This window comes from Hoplias malabaricus, chromosome 4 (genome assembly GCF_029633855.1).
Source record: "Hoplias malabaricus isolate fHopMal1 chromosome 4, fHopMal1.hap1, whole genome shotgun sequence".
Lineage (NCBI taxonomy): Eukaryota > Metazoa > Chordata > Actinopteri > Characiformes > Erythrinidae > Hoplias > Hoplias malabaricus.
Window position 1 is genome coordinate 9,139,953 of NC_089803.1, and position 22,043 is coordinate 9,161,995.

The 22,043-nt window shown below is 40.7% G+C and overlaps 2 protein-coding genes across 2 annotated transcripts in view; both read right to left on the reverse strand.

The window, feature by feature from the left end:
• The window catches only part of LOC136694894 (BOLA class I histocompatibility antigen, alpha chain BL3-6-like), a 38,269-nt gene extending 24,568 nt beyond the window's left edge, over positions 1-13,701 (reverse strand). The window contains exons 1-3 of the mRNA XM_066668722.1: positions 13,645-13,701; positions 12,979-13,068; positions 6,089-6,167 (exon numbers count right to left, since the gene is read on the reverse strand). Coding sequence (XP_066524819.1) covers positions 6,089-6,167; positions 12,979-13,068; positions 13,645-13,701 — 226 coding nt within the window. The remainder of the gene's footprint in view (positions 1-6,088; positions 6,168-12,978; positions 13,069-13,644) is intronic.
• On the reverse strand, positions 13,701-19,974 carry LOC136694895 (BOLA class I histocompatibility antigen, alpha chain BL3-6-like). The gene is made up of 6 exons (XM_066668723.1): positions 19,947-19,974; positions 19,312-19,578; positions 16,425-16,619; positions 15,011-15,295; positions 14,571-14,628; positions 13,701-13,713 (listed from the first exon to the last, which is right to left on the reverse strand). Exons 1-6 carry the CDS (start codon positions 19,972-19,974, stop codon positions 13,701-13,703), a joined length of 846 nt encoding a protein of 281 aa, XP_066524820.1.
• Positions 19,975-22,043: the final 2,069 nt, after the last annotated feature.

Sequence of the window (22,043 nt, forward strand, 5' to 3'; positions counted from 1 at the left end):
CTGGGGAGACTGTATCAAAGAAAAGGGATCGCCTCAACCCACACAATAAGAGTTTTATATTTTAAAATAAGAATCAATAATTTATATTGGTCCCTCTCCCCACACTGCTCTGTTGCAGTTTACTGTCTTTCACTCCCAGTTCCATAAGCACTCTCACAGTCAGAGTCAGTGTATATCATTGGTGTATTTATTCTGAGTGTTCACCCTCACAACAATTAACTAATAATATTTCCATGCAAACACACACTTTTATATTCATTGAGACAGAGTGGGAAACCAGTTTATTTTAAACAGGATTAATTTAATCTGTCATATAACGTCATATAACGACTCAATGAGGCTTCAAGTAATGAACCTTTTGGCTGAAAAACCCCTCATGAAGCTTCGTTTTGTCATCACTACTAGCTGGTGCACATATGATCACTGCACTGAAGTTCCGTCTGCGAACGAGTCCATCTGCTGTCAGGAGGCTAATGTGGACCACTTGTTCAGGGATCTTTCCTGCATAACCCTGACCAGCACTTATCAGATTAGATTAGATTCAACTTCATTGTCATTGTGCAGAGTTCAAGTACAGGGCCAATGAAATGTAGTTAGCATCTAACCAGAAGTGCAATATATAACATTATTTACATAATTTACATAAAGTGCAGTTGTGATTATTTACATAAAGTGCAGTTGTGAAATGACATTGTGATTATGGAAGTTAAGTAACCATATATACATATTGAAATATTAAAAATGTAAACAAAGTAACATTGCTTTGACAAAGATGCTTTGCTGCGAGTGAGAAGTCCATGCTCTCTGTGTGAGGTTCATGCGGAGACCCTGGAGCGGCCCATCAACACCAGGTATAGAAGCTAACCTTAGCTTATGATTTCTGTTTAGCTATTTATCATGTAAAAGGGACAGAGTTTGAAATGTAAACATATTTTACTAAATCATTGTTTTAAGCTGATGTTAGCTAATATCTCTAGTCACTGTCTGGTTGGTAAATGCAGTTCAGTTTGGCAGCTATATCACCAGTGTGTTGGTTATAGTAGTCAGATGCAGTGGTGGTGTCACCTACCAGGACTACAGAAAACTATATAATGTTAGTCAAATCTGTAGTTTAAACCATACTTTTGAAGCTGGTTTATTAATCATAGGACTGAAAAGCTAGTGTACAATGGCATAGTGTAATATTTTATTTTACAAAAATGGACAGCAAGTTAAGCAGTTAACCTTGTCAGTAATACAAAGGAATATTGTCTCTGTCTTATCTGTCATCTTTTCTGCTTATTCCATGGTGGAAATCAAGCACAGTGCATGTCAGTATCAGCTTATTTTATTGAAGGCAAAATGTTCAGTAGTAGAACATAATGTGACAATTAGTTCACATTATTCAAACAAATGTGTGAAGGCCAAGTGTCAGTATCAGAGCTTGTTAATCCAAATAGCTTCTCCAGTAAGGACATTAGTTAAATCTGGAGAGCGTGTTGTAAATGTTGATTAGAGGGATGTCTTTCCTGTCACGGTAAGAAAGGGATGCACCTATATAATTATTTATGTATCTATAACTATTTAAAATTATTTTACGACTGTCTTTGAGGGGGAATACATAACTAGGTAGATCACTAATAAACATGCTGTAAGAATGATTAAGGAAGGGGGTGGGGTTAGACCCTTTTAAGAGGGGAGCGACCTCCGAGAGGGGACTTCCGGGTCGCGATTGTGTTTTGAGAGCCCACGAGGTTGAGACAGGAGGAAGAAGGAGGTCGGGGTCTGGTGTGTGTGCGTTGGACTGGGACCTGTTGTGCCCGTTGTTGACTGTGGGGAGCGGAGGTGAAAGGGTGAGCCTGGTGAACGGCCCTGGACTGCGATATTTCCCCGGGGTGCAAGAGGAGCTAATGTGTGTCGGGCGTGGAGGAGTTCATCGGGTGCTGCTCGGAGTGGAGGCAACAATCTCAACAAATAATAAATATTTTGGTACTTTGGCAGTTTTCTCAGCTGCTGATAACAAAAATTATTATTATAATCTTTCAAAAATATAATGAAATAATACTTGTTTATTTAGAATACACACAATAAAGAATTATTTAAGCTTTTTAGTTTATATTTGTTGATCTAATGCAGTGTTATTTGATGTGAAACTTACAAAAACCTTGAAAAATATAAATGAATAAATCAGTGAAGTAAAACTGCTCAAAAATAGTATTTAAATTTAAATTAAATTTAAATAAATTACTGGGGTTTAGTGACTGGACAGACGGACCCGTCACCACCACTAATTGACTTGTTCCAACAGTGGTCGCCTTGGATTACAGCCATGGCACCCTACGTCCCTCCGCCCGACCCATTCCATGTCACCCTGTTCTATGATGTAGGGGGAGATTTAACTTACTATGAAGCTTTTCAAACAGAATTAGAGGGTACAGAGTGGTCGGTTGATACCACAGGGATTTATGTGGGTCCTGAAGGGGTGGCATCTCCTGTCTCAATAACACCACAACAACATTATTGGTACAAACTGTCTTCCATCCAGGACACGAGGCCAAGCAGTTGGGCCCTATGGTAAAAAGAGCAAATGAGGCCACGGATTGGTTCCGGACCCAGCTGCCTGGTGTCATGTTTTCGCAGTCTACACAGACATATTACATCACTGATAACTCATCCATCCAAGTCACATTGCACCATCGAATGCTGCCTAGACACCATGGTTGTGAGGACTCTGATTATCCACAGATGGAGGTATTATTGGCATCACTACCTGACACATTGTGGTCCATAGGACCAGATGATGTAGGATACACTAATCAGACACCTGTCTCTTTTTGTATGAATATTACACAACCAATTTGGATTCCCCAATATAAACACAAAACCAGAGACTGTGTAAGACATGTTAGCATTTTTAGGACTGACTGGTTACAGCAGACAATAGATTCTTGACTTTGTCGAACGTACACAACCTCTTAGGGACATGGTGAAATCTATAGGGATGAGAAATTTGTCTGGTAAGCTCAATTGGACGGTGGAGTCAGAACAGGTGTTTATAGATGTTAAACAAACCTTATCTGCTGCAGTTGACTTAGCCAGACCTGACTATTCACTACGTTTTTACATGGATGTTTCTGAAACAGACACTGTGATTAATGGTGTACTGTTTCAGAAAAAGGGGGAACGCAGAACTGCTAGCAGTAATTTCAGCATTAGAAGTGGCACATATAGGAAAACAACAAACACTGGAAAATCTAAAACAATGGTGGCACCCACACATGTCAGCATTAGTGGCTGATTACATCACTAAATGTCAGATTTGTAACACTCAGAACGTAGCAAAAGCATTTAAACTAGCTCCAGGAAGGTTTCCATTGCCAGATTCTCATGGATACGAGATTCAAATGGATTACACAGATATGATTGACCCCATTAGGAGATATAGATGTCTCCTGGTCGTTGTAGATAGATTCTCGGGGTGGGTGGAGGCACTCCCCACTCTGAGGGAAGATGCAAAATCAGTCTGTAAGTTTCTGATTAATTGTTGGATTCCGAACCATGGGTTTCCTAGGAAATTTTTTCCAGATAACGGGAGTCATTTCACGAGTAAAACACTGCAGTGGGTGGAGCAGTCGTTGGGGCTGCGCCATAGCTATGGTTGTGTGTATCATCCTGCCTCACAAGGTCAGGTGGAGAGGATGAATCAAACTTTGAAAACCAAATTAGCAAAAAATCAAACTGGCCACGGGCATGAATTGGCTTGAGGTCCTTCCAATTGCTTTAATTAGTGTCTGTAGTTCAGTAAATAGAACTATAGGATTTACTCCTTTTGAATTAGTGAGAGGCATGCCATTTCCGGGCACCAACAATGCGCTTGCGTCCCCACAGAAACCACCTCAAGCAGAGTACCGACAGCTATATGAAGAACTAAAAGCTGTTTGTAAAGATTTCTCTATACAGGTGCAGGAAAGGAGAGAAGGAGAAGAAACGGAGGAGAAGGATCCAGAAGTGACAGTCTCACCCTGGGTCATCATGAAGGTCATCAAGCGGAAGTGGTACGAACCTCGCTGGACAGGACCCTACCAGGTGACAGAGAGAACCAGTTGTGCAGTCCGGCTGAAGGGTAAAGGCTTATAGTGGTACCACCTCACACAGTGCAGAGCCGCACCGACACCTAACATCAAACATTCACTGAAGGAAAACAACACCTCAGAAGAGGCTGATCAAGCAGCCTCAACCAACATAGGGGCAGAATAATCCCCTGAGGCAGGGGCACGACAAGGAAAGTCTATCCTTGCCCCCAGCGCAGATCCCTACCAACGGATGAAGAATACACTTTAACACATACACATATAGGGCTCATTGTAATCTCTTAGTCCAGAGGGTGAGTGGTAGGACAGAGGTGTCCACTCCCAACAGGAGCGGTGTAATTGCCCGCTACCACCACAATCTGCCATCACGCTCTACCTAAGTCACTCGCCAACCCGGGGGTGACCTAGGCAGACCAATCTAACATTGATTGCTTACCATTTATCTAAATGTATTGACCTGTCAGTTGGAAAGGGGGAATTGTTGTAGAAAACAATTTTATTACTTTGTGTTTGTTGACAAATATCCTTAAATGATGATTAGTTAAATTAGCATACTCATGGTGTGAAATCCTGTACCCTATATGCATTTATATGAATGACTAACCAGTATTTACATCATGTATTACTTACACATGTAGTTAAACATTTTTGCTTGATTCTGCACTACTAACTCATATGATAATTACTCCTAAAGACATATTATAAGCTAACTTCACTATATGGCATGATAACTTGATATTTACACACAGTTTTAATTCTTAACGTCTAACCTTGAACAGATGTGCACTCCAGGATTGTAACACACTGACATCATAGTGTTGGTCACGGAGGCGCTGATCTGTAGCTTCTGTTTGTGGCCTTGAAGTGTATATTTCGGACTCCCTAAATTTAAGTCTCTTGGGAAAAAGTGCTGAGAAGAGAGGCCCATTGTCAGCCTGGCCAGATAAAGAACGTAACACGTGAAATTATGCATATTAATATACGCTAATCAGCCAGAAACGCCTCACCACAGGCTATACGTCATCTGGGGTATAACTGTCGGAGTCAAATGATGGGAGGTCAGAATTTTCACTTGGGAGGGGTATCACACTGTTCTCAATGTGTAAGTTCTCCTGGATCCAGTATTTTGGTAAATAAATACTTTGATTTGCTTTGAACTTCACTCGACTGGTGTCTGCGACTCTCTCGTAACGGACACGCCTCCCCTGAAGAGGGAGGGTGTATTTTGGACCTTTTTGTTATTTTCTCATGAGTTGGTAAATTTTAAATACTTTGAGAACGGTCCAAAGAAACATTTTTATCTTCAGAGGTCAGTATGAAAACACATTGCTGTGCATTCTTCCCCATCACTCCTAGTGTCTAACGCGGCCAATCTGATGTTTATAAACACAGTGAAAACGAAGTTATTGTCTTCTGTTGTTAGCGGTGATAGGAAAGTACGTATTTAATCGTATTTGAGCAAATTGAAAAGCTGAAAGACGATGGTGTGCGGTGCTGTAAACAGAGTCTAGAAACGAATGCACTTTGCTGCGATGTGAAAAACGGTCTGTTTTTTCAGCTGTTGAAAGGAAAAGGAGCATATATCAAATGCACCGGAGCGTCCATAAAAACAGTGTGCGTTGTTCTCTGTGTCTGTACCGTTCAGAATCTGTAACACTGTGTCAGATATAACCTTATTTTGAAAAGGTATTGACGCCGGAAAACCGAACATCGAAAAGAAAACTAACTTTACCGTGGTGCGAGGACGTTACTCATTACACAGTATAAACTCTTATACACTAACACCTCCACTTGATGCACAGAAGAGAGGTAATTAAATGAAGGATTCCATAATCGGAAAGGTTTTTTTTTCTAAATTAATATTAGTTTACTACTGTATTTTAAGTGTCTTGTGAGTAATGCACTGATGTTACTGAGTGTTTAACAGTTAAATCTAATGAAAACACTGATGACAAAAAGTCACCTCGTCGTCCAGTTTCATGTTATTGATTCATAGATTAAAGAGGAGAGGGTCTTACCTGAGACCACCGCTGTGGACCCGGGGGTGAGGAGAGAGAAAACACACACCAGCTCCAGGAGAGAAACACCTTCATCCCCCTGTTTCTCTCAGGAGATCTTTTCTCTTCTCTATGAGGAACAGTGCTTGAGCTGAGTGTCCACTGGGTTTGAGCCCTTAAACACCGCCATGTAAATAACCCGTTATTCTCAGTGTCTTTATTCCCCTCGCTCCTTTACCTGCAGCTCTCTCTCTCTCTCTCTCCGTCTCCCGCTGCAGCAGTATTTTAGTTTCTGGCGTGGTTTCGTCACAAGCCCCGCCTATTGCTGCAGGACTCAGCGCTGATTGGTTTGTCCACTAGCTGATAGTTTGTGGGTGTGACCACTCCCTTGGAGAACACATCGTTGCAAATCCAGAAATCCATAGGGTGGAGTTGGATATGATCCAAATGCTCCCTGATGTGTTTCATTGGATTGAACTATAACCGATTCGTCCCACCATCGTTCTCACTCGTGTTCAGGCCATCTCGTCATCTCTGCATCACGACAAGTAAACAAGCCAACTACAAAGTACCTTTATCATAAAAAACACATGATTTTACATCCCATGGCTAGGGAAACTGTATGGTATTTATTTATTGATGGGGGGGGGGGGGGGGGGCACTACTAAAGGCAAGTTTTCTATCTGCTTAGCTATATTTAGCCAACAGATGCTCAGATATAGCTATATAGTGTTTGCTATATGTAGACAGTCCAATTTTTTTGGTACTAGTCAGTTACCTTGCTGCTGCTTTCTGTACTACCTGTAAACGCTGTAATAAAGTAAAATAAAATACTGATTAATCCCAATGTATAAAGAGTTACAGTAGTGAACTCTTGAAGAAATTAATGCATGAATAAGTTTTTCCATGTCAGAATAACAAGGAAAAAGCTTACGTTTAGCAATGTTTCTAAGGTGGAAGAAGCCATTCCTTATCACAGAATAGATTTGTGAATCAAATCTGAGGTCTGAGCCAAAAATAACACTAATGATTCTCACAGATGTTTTCACACACAAAGAGAAGTAACCAAGGTTGTTAGAGACACTGCAAATGTTATGAGGAACATCAAAGATGATTACTTCGAGCTTGTCTTCATTTAGCTGAAGAAATTGTCAGCCGTCCACCTCTTAATGTCCTCAAGACAACTGATGAGAGATGTTAAAGAAATCATGCTTTCTAGCAATCTGACCTAAATACAGCATATATATATATAAAATAAAAGGAGAGGTCCTAATAGAGACCCCCTGTACAACACCACAAGAAACCTCAGCAGAGGATGAAAATAGCTGCCAGTATTCACTGAGAAAGTTCTGACAGGATATGAACCAACTCCACCCTCTTTTCTAAGTGCCTAATAAGACTGCTTCAAAAAGCAAAACTGAGCATGAGGACCACAATTTCCATCATCAACAGTGAGTAGAAGGTCATTTGTCACCATCAGGAAACCTGATTCAGTGCTGTGGTAAAAGCTGAGCGTATACAACCTTTTCCACAAATTTAGCTAAAAACAGTTATTTGGAAATTGGCCTATAGTTACTAACAACTGTAGAATCAAGAGTATGCTTTTTCAGCAGAGGTGTAACTACAGCATGTTTAAACCAGGTATTACTGATGTTTCGATTCTGATTAACAGGTATTAATGATGTTTAAGACAGAAGATCCCAAAATATCAAATCTTTCTAAACAGCTGTGGGGGCATAATATTTCTGCCCTAAATCTGGTCTGAAATGAGGAAGCTGTCCTGAATCACATGGTTCATTCCAAAATATTTGAAGGGCAGACCAGCTGCAGACAAGCTGCATAAACCCTAAAACAGCTGTAAATCTGCTAATGTGCCTCTTTCAGTTGATGTAGCTGTAGGAAGTCCATCAATAAAGAAATACATTTCTGTGTTTGAGCCTAAGCTATCATACTACAGCAGAGTTGACAGAGTGATCGCCTCATATGATGTAAAAACACTTGGCATCGTCCTTGTGCAAAACCAAGAATACCATGTTTGCACAAAAATATTGTAAAGTGGTACCTTTTCCAGATGGACAGGCAATTACTTGAGTCTTCAAAAAGGTCCTGAAAGGAATGCACATGGACTCATTCAGAAGCATACAGGAGAAACTGATGTTGAACATAGAGGCAGAGGATTTGAATGTCCCCTAATGATGATGGATTCAAGCGGATGGTAAATTACTTAAATTTGTTTAAAAACAAAACAGTACCTTCTCTGTTCCTTCTAAATGTAACTACTGGATCTAGGAGAACTGAGGATTTCCCAAGGCACTTTGAGCCAACGGAGACCATATGCACAGTGTGAGACCTGGCTGTGAACCAATGCTGATTACAGCCAAAGTGAAATGAATAACATACTGCTATTGTAGAAGGTAAGCTTTAATAATAAATTAATCCTATTTTTAATTTGGAAGCATAAATACATTACGTTGGGTTTTGTGACAGTCTCTTTCTTATTTCAGCATTTCCACATGCTGCAGAACTTGCTGTGGGCTGCTATATAGATATCAAGAGTGGAGTGATGGGGTGCACAGTTTCAATTATCATTTGCCCCTTTCATTGCATGTATGTGCATCAATGTTCCCACACTCCTCACAGACAGTCATCCGGAGAGGGACTTGAACCCACAACCCCAGGACCCTGGAGCTGTGCGACTGTGACACTACCTGCTGCACTACTGTGCCGCCCAATTCAAATTTTGTCATTTTGGTGATCAGTTATGTTGACATTGCTTATTAATAATATGTTTAGGTGGCAGAAAATACCCTTTCTTTGTTTCACCATCTCACCACCACTGGGCCCCATGGAATTGGTCTGAAAACAAGAAAAGAGGAATTCCTCACCTCTCTAAAGGTTCAAAATTCTTCCAGTATTTCAAGTTATAATGTGTATTTAGCAAAGCATAATGTTGCAGGTATTAATGTTATTTTACTTTCCATAGGTGGCTATGGTTTGAAGAATTTGGAAGGAGTGTGGACTGGATCCACCTGGCTCCAAAATGGACCATGTCTTATGACTGTGACAAGAGATGAGAAACAGATCGTATAAGTCTTTCAGAAGGTGTGGGGTGCATGTAATGGTGACCATTGCAGAAAAATATATATATTTAAACACACACACTGTTCAGGCATAGCTAAAGCCACTGACAGGGGTGTATACTGATTATCTTGTTACCGTGGGAAAAGCTGTTGAAAGCTGTAATGCTGACTACGATAAAAAAGGCGTCTGAACACAAAGTGAACCACAGCTAGTTGCGTATGGGGCTGCATTGCCAGAGAAATGGAAGAAAGTGGCCTCAATGTAGAGCCCATATATGAACACAACGTAGAGCCCATATACAACCACAATCTACAGACCATATGATCACAACATAGAGCCCATAGGACCACAACGTAGAGCCCATATACGAACCCAACGTAGAGCTCATATACAACCACAATGTAGAGCCCATATACGACCACAACGTAGAGCCCATACAACCACAATGTAGAGCCCATATACGACCACAATGTAGAGCCCATATACGGCCAAGACGTAGAGCCCATATACGACCACAACGTAGAGCCCATATACGACCACAATGTAGAGCCCATATACGAACACAACGTAGAGCCCATATACGACCACAAGGTGCAACCCATATACGACCACAATGTATAGCCCATATACGACCACTGCAGAGACCATATATACGACCACAGCGTAGAGCCCATATACGACCACAGCGTAGAGCCCATATACGACCACAACGTAGAGCCCATATACGACCACAGCGTAGAGCCCATATACGACCACAACGTAGAGCCCATATACGACCACAATGTAGAGCCCATATACGACCACAGCGTAGAGCCCATATACGACCACAACGTAGAGCCCATATACGACCACAACGTAGAGCCCATATACGACCACAACGTCGAGCCCATATACGACCACAACGTAGAGCCCATATACGACCACAATGTAGAGCCCATATACGGCCACAACGTAGAGCCCATATACGACCACAGCGTAGAGCCCATATACGACCATAGGTTTGGGCTCCACTTTCACGCCTCCATAAGATTTAATGTGGGTGATTTATAGATTAAAGTGTAGAGGACCTTACCTGAGACATCAGGTGTGAATGCAAGGACAAAACATTGGAGCAGCAGTGCCTGGAAGAGAAGCTTCTCCATCCCTGTTTCAGTACATATTAAATGCAATGAATTAAATGATAATACAAAGGCTTACATTTTTTATTGACTAAATGAAACACATTGAAACACAGATGACGATTATAAGCATAGCTTACAGCTTTTATAAGCTAGCCAACAGGAGAAAGATGTAAACAATGAAACTGTTTGCCCTGTTTTGTCAGGTAGACTGTGGATGTTTCATGCGGGATTCATTTTAAAAAATAACTTTATCCATAATGAAGGTTTATTTAGTCTTACTTGAGATACAAATCAGAACAGTCTTTCAGAGGGTGACACACACTCACACCTACGGATATTTCTGAGTCACCAATCCACCTACCACCGTGGGAGGAAACCCCCGCGGACACAGGGAGAACACACCAAATAAACAGAGTGTAAAATGTGAAATCCTCAATAAAAAACTACAGTAGGTTTAATTTAAACACACTCATAAACTTCAGCTCTTACGCTCTGGATATTATTTTATAGAATAAAAATGAAGACATTTTCTGCATCACAGCTTTTCAAATAAAGACCAAACACTGTGTGTGAAATATTTTTAAACGAAACAGGGAATTCTGTAACTTTACATTATAATAAATACTTTAAACCTTACTCTCGTTTAAAACCTGTGACTTTACAAAATAAATTACTCCCAAACACTAGTGTGTCACACAGAGAGAACAAAGGGGAAAACAGTTTGATTTCAGTAAAACACTGCTGTTCTGGATGGTGAATATACTCTTATAGATTTAAGGTGGAACTGGACCCCAGCCGGACACTCAACGGGGATTAAACACAAAAACAACACAAATGTCCGTTTTATATACATATATATATATATTACTATGTTTAGGTTTTAGACAAAACCCGCCCATAAAATTCATTCCTACATTTCATCACCCCTGTCTTTCTGTTGTCTTTCCTCTTTTATTTATTTATTTATTGCTTTGGGAAACAAAGTTTCTGTCTTTGTGACACAATCACTGTGTTCTTCGTTACTACGGAGCCCCTCCCCCCACAGGTGAATCTAACTGCGTGGAGAAAGGAGGGGGTGGGGATTCATCTTCAGAGTGACGCCTCACACGCAGCGGCAACACACACAAACAGACAGGGCTTATATATTAACTATGAACTTATGAAATTGTGGGTTTATTGTGATATTTAGAACATAACATATCTACAAAGTATGAGTGGAAAAAGGAAAACGTTGTGTCTTACTCCCTCGGTCACTCTCCTCCGCCCGCTCCCCTTCTCTTCTCTCCAGAAGTTAGTGAAAGACGGCGATGTGAGGAAGAGTTTGGAGGAGACCCCCTCACTTTCTGCACTTTGTCTCTTTCCTGAAAGTGCAGCACACCACCAGACCTGAGTGTGTTAACCGGGCTCCCTCTCTCTCTGACCGTTATATATGACTTGATGTTCAGTGAGTCACATAATCAGGTGTGGTACTATGATTATGAAGTGAAAATGTTCTGTGCAAACTAAAGGTTTCCTTTTAATAATTATTTAAATTTGAAATTAAATTTACAGAAATGGGACAATTCAAATGACCTTTATTTTGAAATGACACATCAGAATGACTTCATATTAAGTGAGTGACATAATCAGGTGTGGTACTATGATTATGAAGTGAAATTATTCTGTGCAAACTAAAGGTTTTCTTTTAATAATTATTTAAATTTGGAAATAAATTGACAGAAATGGGACAATTCAAAGGGCCTTTATTTTGAAATGACACATCAGAATGACTTTATATTAATTGAGTGACATAATCAGGTGTGGTACTATGGTTATGAAGTGAAATTGTTCTGTGCAAACTAAAGGTTTCCTTTTAATAATTATTTAAATTTGAAATTAAATTTACAGAAATGGGACAATTCAAAGGGCCTTTATTTTGAAATGACACATCAGAATGACTTCATATTAAGTGAGTGACATAATCAGGTGTGGTACTATGATTATGAAGTGAAATTGTTCTGTGCAAACTAAAGGTTTCCTTTTAATAATTATTTAAATTTGAAATTAAATTTACAGAAATGGGACAATTCAAATGGCCTTTATTTTGAAATGACACATCAGAATGACTTCATATTAAGTGAGTGACATAATCAGGTGTGGTACTATGATTATGAAGTGAAATTATTCTGTGCAAACTAAAGGTTTTCTTTTAATAATTATTTAAATTTGAAATTAAATTTACAGAAATGGGACAATTCAAAGGGCCTTTATTTTGAAATGACACATCAGAATGACTTCATATTAAGTGAGTGACATAATCAGGTGTGGTACTATGGTTATGAAGTGAAATTATTCTGTGCAAACTAAAGGTTTTCTTTTAATAATTATTTAAATTTGGAAATAAATTTACAGACATAGGACTACACAAAGGGCCTTTTTTTTTAAATGGCACATCAGAGTGACTTGAGAGTCATGTCCTAAAATCTTCATCATTTCCACAAAATAGCAAATATTTGTTGTTTATCCATTTATTTGTTTAGAAAATTATTTATTATTACATACATTTCCTGTCATTGACTTTTGGCTTTTATTTAGAAATTTGCTCCTCTGCACGCTATTACCGTAATGTTCAGAATACGACGTTCCACCAAATCTAAGTGGGGGCTGGCTTGACCAAGCTTTTCCAAGTGGAGGCTGGCTTGACTCCAGTCGTATAACACTAGTACTGACACGTTTAGAGTAACAGTCTTCATCAGAGGGTAGGTCAGGAGTCAGAGCCCTCATCAGTGTCACCTCCTGCTCCTTTAACGTCTCCATCACCTGGAAAACAGCAGAACAAACACACACTGATTTCCAGATCAATGAGGAACAGCAGGAATTGGGTAAAAACACAGAACTCTGGGTCTAAACATTTCTGAAGTTGGTCATAAACTTGTCCAGGGCCTCACTGCTCCCTAAAGACTGTTCCCAATGTTACAGCATTGTCCTGATAGAAGAGTGTCTCAGAGACTAGAGTTTTCTTCCTGATTAAACCACCACTGGAACAAACAAACTCACAAACTGCACGTCTGAGTGTCACTGAGCTTTTCTCAAATGTAGGACACACACTTTCCCTTCACCAGGGGGCAGCAGCTGGACTCCCTCAGGACCGTTTACAGTGGGGTTACTGTCTCTGTTACTGACTCCTTTACTGACTCCACTACCGTCTGAGAGTAAAGTCACTGTGTGGTATTTTGCATGTTATTTCTCTGTAATGTGATTGGCTAAGAGTTACTCTACGAGTGACAGTACTCGTCTCTCACAGTATAACACTCCCTCTGGTGTGTTACTGTGGTACGTGTTGGTAGAAGCTGAAAAGGTGTGGTTCAGATCTCCAGATCTACAAAACTAACTCACTTGTAGGAACTGGAGTAACTCCCTCAGGGTCATTTCTGATTGGATCTGATCCTCCATCACGTCTCCAGTCTGTTAAACACACACAAGATTAAAGTAAAACACAAGCTCACACTCTGGGTTTCTCTGTTCACTCTGTTACCACCACAACCCTGAAATAAACCAAGAGGAAGAAAGAGGAGACACACTGACCCTGAGAAGAGTTAAAGTGAGACGTTAGATTAATAGTCCCCTGATAAAACAGTGCCCTACACAGAGCCAGTGTAAAGTCCTGTAGATTTACAGTGTTTCTCTCAGACCTGTGTTTACACTCATTTATTACAGAGGAGAAACCAGGTCTGACACAATGTAAAAGAGAAATAATATCTACTGAATAATGAATATGAACTGTTAACACTGAACAGAACTCAGTAGAGTTTCCATGGTGATGAAACAGTACTGAGGTGGTTTGATTTCAGCTGAACTTCACACTGTTTAAAATGATTTTCAGTGTTTACTGTGTGTCTTTGAGCAGAGTCTGTGGATGTGGTCTGTACTCACCAGTCCTCCCTCTTTTCTTAATGTAAATAAAGACACCCAGGAAAACCAGTACGATCACAGTCACAGCTACAGTTACTCCTCCTCTCTCTCCTGGACTCGTAAGTTTTCTCGTCTGTAAACAGAGCAGTGGTGAAAATCAGTCCCATCCCAGCACTAAATGTTTCCTGCACTGTGAGTCTGTCTTCAGGAGCTGACGACTCTTACTGAGTCACTGACTGACTGACCCCTGATCAGTGTTTAAATGAGCTGGAGTGAGAACATCATGGATCTTACAATAACGTCCTAATAAAGGCTCCAATAACTCAGTGTAGAGAAAATGGATCTGAGCTCAGACTCTAGAACTTCAGTGGTGTTCTTCTTCCTCTCACTCTATAAACAGCCTGGTTTACCTGTTTTTATTGTTCCAGGTGAGGATACAGTCGCCAAGCACAAGAACAACACTGAGACCTGCACCAGAATTAAACTGGAAAACTGCTTCAAGAGTTCATCAAGTGAACATTAACTAGATCTGAACCCATCAGCACGAGTCCTAACAGCCAGGATCAGCTGATTTTACTGCACTATTAACAGCCTTGACTTCAGAAGAGACACTGAAAGGAGTCTAAAACCTTTTGTACACAGTGGAACTGGAACTGTATCAGACAGAACACATATGTAATGTGGCGTTTTACCAATAATTATAGAAGTTAATATTGATTAAAGTGGAGAAACACAGTGAAGTTTTGATCTCGTCACCCGTTTCCTACAGGAATGAAGGTTATTGTTAGTGTGGTGTGGACACATCTGTCGTTGTGGCAGGGTCTACAGTTACAAACACAGATATATTTACCCCATGGTGTAATTACTGCTTCACTGAAGGAGCTGTGTTCCACAGAACAGTCGTATCCTGCTGTATCTTCCTCCTGGACGTCCACACTCTTCCTCAGCTGGTAGGTTCCATCACCATTGGGTCTGACTCCTGAGGATGTTAGTAGATGATCAGGGAGTGAAGTGGTGAATATCCTCAGTCTCATCTTCAGGTCTTTGGGGTAGAAGCCCGTGGCCAGGCAGGTCAGGGTCAGTCTGCTGGACTCAGTCTGAGGTTTCTTCACAAACACATACACATCTGGAACAGCTGCAGAGAGGAAAAGTGCAGATACAACATTTTAACCCTGAATCAAATCTTAGATTTTAAAGGAATCTGTTCTGAGATAAATCTATTTACTATTTTAGTGTGTATTTAAAGTCAAATCATATTTATTTATTGTTACACTTATATAGCACCTTCCATGATACCCAAGGATGCTTTACCATCAACACCGTATACCATTCCATTCAACATTCAATCCACACAGACACAGTTAAGACACAGCAGCCAATTGTACACAGTCCATCTTGGGGACTACATTGGGCACTAGAGATTTACCCAGGAAAGAGTTCCAATATATACATACACACTCATTCACTCACACAGCAGGACAGTTAACAGAAAAGTCAGTTCATCTAACCTCCAGGCATTTGGATTATGGGGGGAGACCGGAGAGAACCAGCGCAGACACAGGGAGAACACGGAAACTACACACAGATGGGACTTGAACCCAAGATCCCAGCACTGAGAGGTGACTGTTCTAAATCTTTATTGTGAAGCTCTGTGTTTTCTAAATCCCTGCATCATTAAATGTTTAACAGAGTGAATGTTAGTGGTGTGATTGGTCTGAAAGGAACCAAAGGGTTTAATGCTTTTCCCGTGGTCTGTGCGTGTGGTTGTTTCTGTTGTAATTATGTCATTTTGGCCCCTGTCCCTTTGCTCTTCTACATCCACTTTAACTGTGAATCAGCCTTGACCCTGAACATCTCTGACTCTGGAACGGGTCTGGACCTGATTCTCAGGACATTTTACAGACTTCACACATGAAAACAGCTTTAGAGACGCCTGGGTCTGTCCACAAGTTTCTACAGCCCCTTCACATCTGAACACTCTCACACACTGAATTATGGAGGGCTTTAAAATCTGCTGAAACTGACTTTAATGCTGTGTTTATCTTCACTGTGTGTGTGTGAGGACAGAGAACCCAACACACAGCTGTGGTGTGTACAACACTGATATGGACTCTACTGCTCCTGCTGTTATTAATGAGAGTGAAATCACAGACTCTGATTACGACAGGTTTCCAGATACTCACTGGGTGTGTGTTGAGGACTGTACTGTAAATAAACCTTCATCCACTTGACACAGTCCTGACAAACCAGAGCAGGATCTGGACCTTCTTCAGATTTCAACCTCTCCACCATCTCCTGGGCCTCCTTCACTGAGACTGACCACTGTCTCGAGGTCCAGTTATAAGACATTAAATCTTCTCCATCGTAGCCGTATTCATTAATGCAGTTTAAAGTTGACACTGAGCCGTCAGGAAGCTTTTCCCCCTCACAGCCGTTTCTCCACTGAAGAACATGACGCTCTGAAACAGGAAAAGACCTGGAATCATCATCACACCCTCAACACTGTACAATCAGCTGCACACAGACACTAAACCCAGTCCCTGTTGAACACTGCACTCATTACCCATTCTTCACACATTAATGCACTCAGGCCTAAGGTAGACTCTGTTATGGTGAGGTTCAGGACCTTCACCATTTCTTTCTCAATTGCAGATTCTTGGAGAGACAGCTGACATAGGGGAATAGACCCTTGTGGGGCTGCAATGGGCTAGCAATGCATAGCAGCAGCCATGGTGTGATCAACCATGTGGATGCAACCAATAAATGCTATGATGAGATATATAGATTCAATACTCCTTGAGCCTGTGCATCCTGTACAAGATCCTGGCCCTGTCTCATCTACACTATCATGCTTGGCCATGCTGTTTTATCTCAAATTAACTCTGCATCTACTTTTAACTCTCACAGGATCACTGACCACCTCTTCCTTCCTCAGACTCATATCTCACTAATATTCTACATTCACATTACTATAACCCCTTCATCTGTCATCATTTCACTTTTAGGCTGGCAGTGTTAGAAGGAGCAGAGAACTTGAGAAAAAGGAGGAAAAAGAAAGAAAATGCTAGGGCAGAGTTATCTTTAATTTTGTGAAGCCCTTATCTGGTAAGGAGAAATCTGGGAGTTTAAAAGTTGGAAAGAGGGAATTAGAGGAGCATTTCAGTAGTGTGTATACAGATAAAGATGAGGCAAAGGAGCTAGAGTTGCCATGGGTTATTCCACCATTAGGTGAAATCAAGCAGCAAATGGAGGTTAGCCAACCAAAATGGAGAGATGCTCAAGATGTGGTGCATCATGCAAAGGCAGGTTCTGCTCCAGGGCCTAATGGAGTGCTGTATCTGATCTACAAGCATGCACCTGAGGTATTGAAGTTTTTGTGGAGGTTGATGGTTGTTGTTTGGAAGAAAGGTATCATTCCAAATGAGTGGAGAAGGGCAGGCACTATTCTTATCCCTAAAGAGAAAGATGCTGTGAGTATAGCACAGTTTCAGCTCATAAGTCTTAATGTGGAGAGTAAGATTTTCTTTAGTGTGATAGCAAGGAGACTTGCTGCTTATTTGAAAGCAAACAAATTAACTGATACATCAGTACAAAAAGGCAGGGGTTTCTGGTTTTGCAGGATGTTTGGAACATAGCAGCATGCTATAGTGCAGCGCTCAACAATACAGAACAAGTTGTGGGACTAAAAGCTGAACAGGTGAAGGCTGTTAATTGCATTGAAGTTGAAATTATGGTGTCTGCAGTTTGGCTTACTGCTGCATATTAGGTGGCCATTGACAGTATATGCTTCGATACCAGTAGTAGGGAGGATGCAAAGGGTTATTAACAAGGCTATAAGGAAGTGGCTAGGGGTGCTGCAGTGTTTAAGTAGCATGGCATGGTATGGTAGAGGGATACTGGACTTTCCACTCATAAGTTTTGTTGAGCAATTTAAATGTGGAAAGGTGAGTTGCAAGATGATTTTGTCAGGATCAAAGGGTGCAGTGGTTAAAGCAGCAGTGCCAGTTACAAAAACAGGAAGGAAGTGTAATCCAAAAGTGGCAGTGCAGGTAGCTAGGAGCTCATTAGAACTAAGGGATGTGATTGGCCAAGTACAATGCGGAAGAGCAGGCTTTGGATCAGGTGATACATGGAAAGCATTTAGTAAGGCAACATCACTAGTGAGAAGGCAAATGATGACTAGTTTTATTTACAAGCCGGAAGAGGATGCACATTGTGCAACAGCAATGTTACAGGCAAAACAAGGCCAGTGGCGTCACTGGGAGAATCTAGAGTAGAAGATTTCCTAGTAAGAGGTGTGGGCAGTGGAAGAAAAGACATATTAAGTTTTTGCTGAGAGCAACTTATTTTGTCCTTTCAACACCACAAAATCTTGGACAGTGGGTAGGTGAAAACCCTAGTTGTGGACTATGCACAGGGGTTGGCACGCTGAAGCATATTCTATCAGCTTGTAAAGGGGGAATATTATTGAGAATGTGCACAGGCTATAAATATTAGACCGGTGAAAATAGGTGTTAGGGGATTTGTAGCCAAATCAGCCACATCCCTGCTTGTGCAGTTCGGCATCAGGGGCCCAAAACTAAGGGCAGCTGTGAAAGAGTTATCAGAAACAGCTGAAAGGTATAGTCAGTGGTTGTGGATAAGGAGAGCACAGAATACTTGGGGAAATGCACTGTAGAGGTGGTTGGTGTTGTAGCATGTAAAGTTCACAGGGTGGTACTGGTGTCACTGAGCATGAAGTGCCAGTGGGGCTAGGTACAGAGGCCAGAGTGTATTTACAGTTTGATGGTAAAGGGTAAGGTAGGACTGTAAAGCTGGCTTGGAGGGGCTGGGGCTGGGATGCCAGACTTCACTGTTGAGATTTCTGGAGGTGTTATGGGCTTAATTCAGTGAAACACCAACACTTGATGACCCCTGTGAAAAGCTAGTGATACAGTGGGTGGTTTGGGTACTCATTGGCTGGGATCAATATGTAACCGTAGATGTTAAGGAGAGCTGGTTGCTGATTGGATCATAAACGGCCACAGCAACCTTAGGGTTTAACTGTAGGATTCAACAGGGATTTTGGTGGCTGTGGGTAGGAAGTGTGTTGGGACCTATGTGAAGCTCTAATAGATTGTTACAGGATATTTACATCTTATCTTGTGTTACCTGGTGCTTTGTGTCTGAAGGCCTCCAACTGTAACTGAAGAACCTTGTTCATCCACTGTCCTTCATACATCAGCTTCTCAGTTCCTGTTCTCCACTCACTCTCCTCTATCTCCTTCACCCAGCTCTGTTTAGGAGTCCTGATACCATCCCGACTGCTGTAGGAGTCCGTCTGTGTGTCGTCCAGCAGAGTCTCTTCACTGAACTGGTAGATGTTGGGTGAGGAGTCTTCAGACTGGACGGTGAAGAGGTAAAACAGAGAGTGGATACCTGTGGGGAACAGGAAATAAATAGATTAAATAATATAGCTGTAGTTAATAATGACGGTATATTTCCTTCTCACTAGAGAATATTGTTCAGAAACAAAAGCAGAAAACAGTCACTAAAAATCTGCCTAATTTCTTTTGTTTAAATACTCAGCATGTGTAGGATGCTCTACTTTACACTGGGACTGAAAAATGTATTCCTGTTACAGATGTGTGCTAATGTAGTGTTGGCTGATTAATCCAGACTCTTGTTGGTGTGAAAGGTGTTAAAGTGTGGAATGGGGTTAGGGCTGTTTTGTGTTCTGTGTGTGGTCAAATTGCTGTCCAGCATTTCTCCTCAGAGACTTCCTCATTCCTTATTAGATGCCATACCTTGGCCAAAGACAATATCTTCTTCCATGTCTGCCTTTTTTTTCAGTGTCTGTCTCTCACACCAGTCCTCTCTGATTAATAGTTGATCCCTGTTTCTGGATACTGGATACCTGTGCTAGCATTTCTCCTGCGGTGTTGCTGTCAGTGTGTGAAGAGTGGGAGAAGAGGGTTGCATTGACAATCCAACACAATGGACAGCACTTTGAACACATTTTATAAGTGGTCAGAAACTTGTAAATAACTCATGAAAGAATTACAAGCACACCATTGTTTTTCTTGTGAAATTCCCAGTAAGTTTGATGTGTCACATGACCCTCTTCCCATTGAAAAAACAAAAGTTGGGTCCAAAAAGTATCCAACTTCAAAATGGCCGCCATGGCCACCACCCACCTTGAAAAGTTTCCCCCCTCCCATATACTAATGTGCCACAAACAGGAAGTTAATATCACCAACCAATCCCATTTTATTAAGAGGTATCTATTTAAATGGCCCACTCTGTATATGATTTTTTCCCTTCCAAATATGGTGAATGTGAAGTTTGGTTTACATTTGCACATTTAAGGGACTGAGAGAGAAAAAATGTATAGTTTCCAGTCCTTACTGACAGCTTATCCTAAACATTTCCCTCTTTGGAGCACAGACATAGAATATTCATATAAACTCAGAGAAGATACACATTTCTTAATGCTGCTCTTAATACCATATGTGCATAAAATATACATCATAATATCCCTCTGCTCTGTTCCTATTGAACCGGCTTCATTTTGGGCTTAAGTTATTTGGCTCAACTGGGATATCCTACTTTGTGGAAAAGCCCCCTGGAAACACAGCCATGGGGTATCAATAGATATCTTAGACAAGACACGTGACACTAGAAACACGAGGGTAGGGTGATCACATGACCAAATGGAACAGGACACAAAGATCACATAAGAAGGTGAACAACCAGGAATCAAAACAAAACAACACAAAAGAATCAAAACATGTTAAAATCAGTGACTCAATCGGCCACGGCATTGGAAAAAAAAGATTCAGAGAATAAAGTCGGACTAACTCAGAGAATAAAGTCGGACTAACTCAGAGAATAAAGTCGGACTAACTCCGAGAAAAAAGTCGGACTAACTCAGAGAATAAAGTCAGACTAACTCAGAGAATAAAGTTGGACTAAGTCAGAAAATAAAGTTGGAATAACCCAGAGAATAACATTGGAAATATTCTGAGAATGAAGACTGAATATTTTAAGTGAGTTTTGAAATAAGCAGAAAAGAGGAGAGACACTGAACACTTGCTGGTGCATGTTTATAAAAGTAATTTTTCACTGTAATGTGTGCCCCCTTTTCTGAGGAAGATTCTTTAAGTGCGCTGTTAGTGTCGTTTCTTGGGCTAACGACTGCTTAAAGGAGCAATCTGTAATACTGACACCAAGCGTTTAAAATCGGAACTATAATACAGCTACAAAACAGTGGAGAAAACTGTCTGCCTCCTCCCCCTCCTCCCCAGATGTGAAGCTAGAACAGTCTGAGGAAAACAACAAGCAAGAGACAAATTTTACAACTTAATCGCTGAGAAGAATCAACATAATTACACATAATTACACAGAATGTGTTTGTCACCTGAAATTTCTACAAAAAAAAAAATAAATAAATAAATAAAATAATTCCCTGCCTTTACTCTCCAAAGCTGTCCAAACTCACCTGAAATATCACTGAAATATGTTACTTATCCATTATCCCTACCACCATAAATGCTCTTTAGGAAGCAGATTTTATCCACACTTTTCGCATTCAAACATGTCGTTCCACCTTAAGTCTCCGTTTATGAGTCCTTGATTCTTGAACCTTCTTGAGCTGATATTAGTGCTCTAGTTTTTAAAAGTCTCATTCCACTTTATCAGTTTAAAACACACAAACCAATTGTATTATTCAACCAATTATTCACAATTGTCATATTTAAACATGAAGAATCTTATTTGTGTTTTTGTCCAGCTTCTTATTGAATACTCATTTCCACTTTGAACAGCTATGCAAAGCTAAAGCTAGCGCTAGTTTTTACAAACAAAGCTCATTTTGAATTTCCTATTTTATCCATTTAAAACAC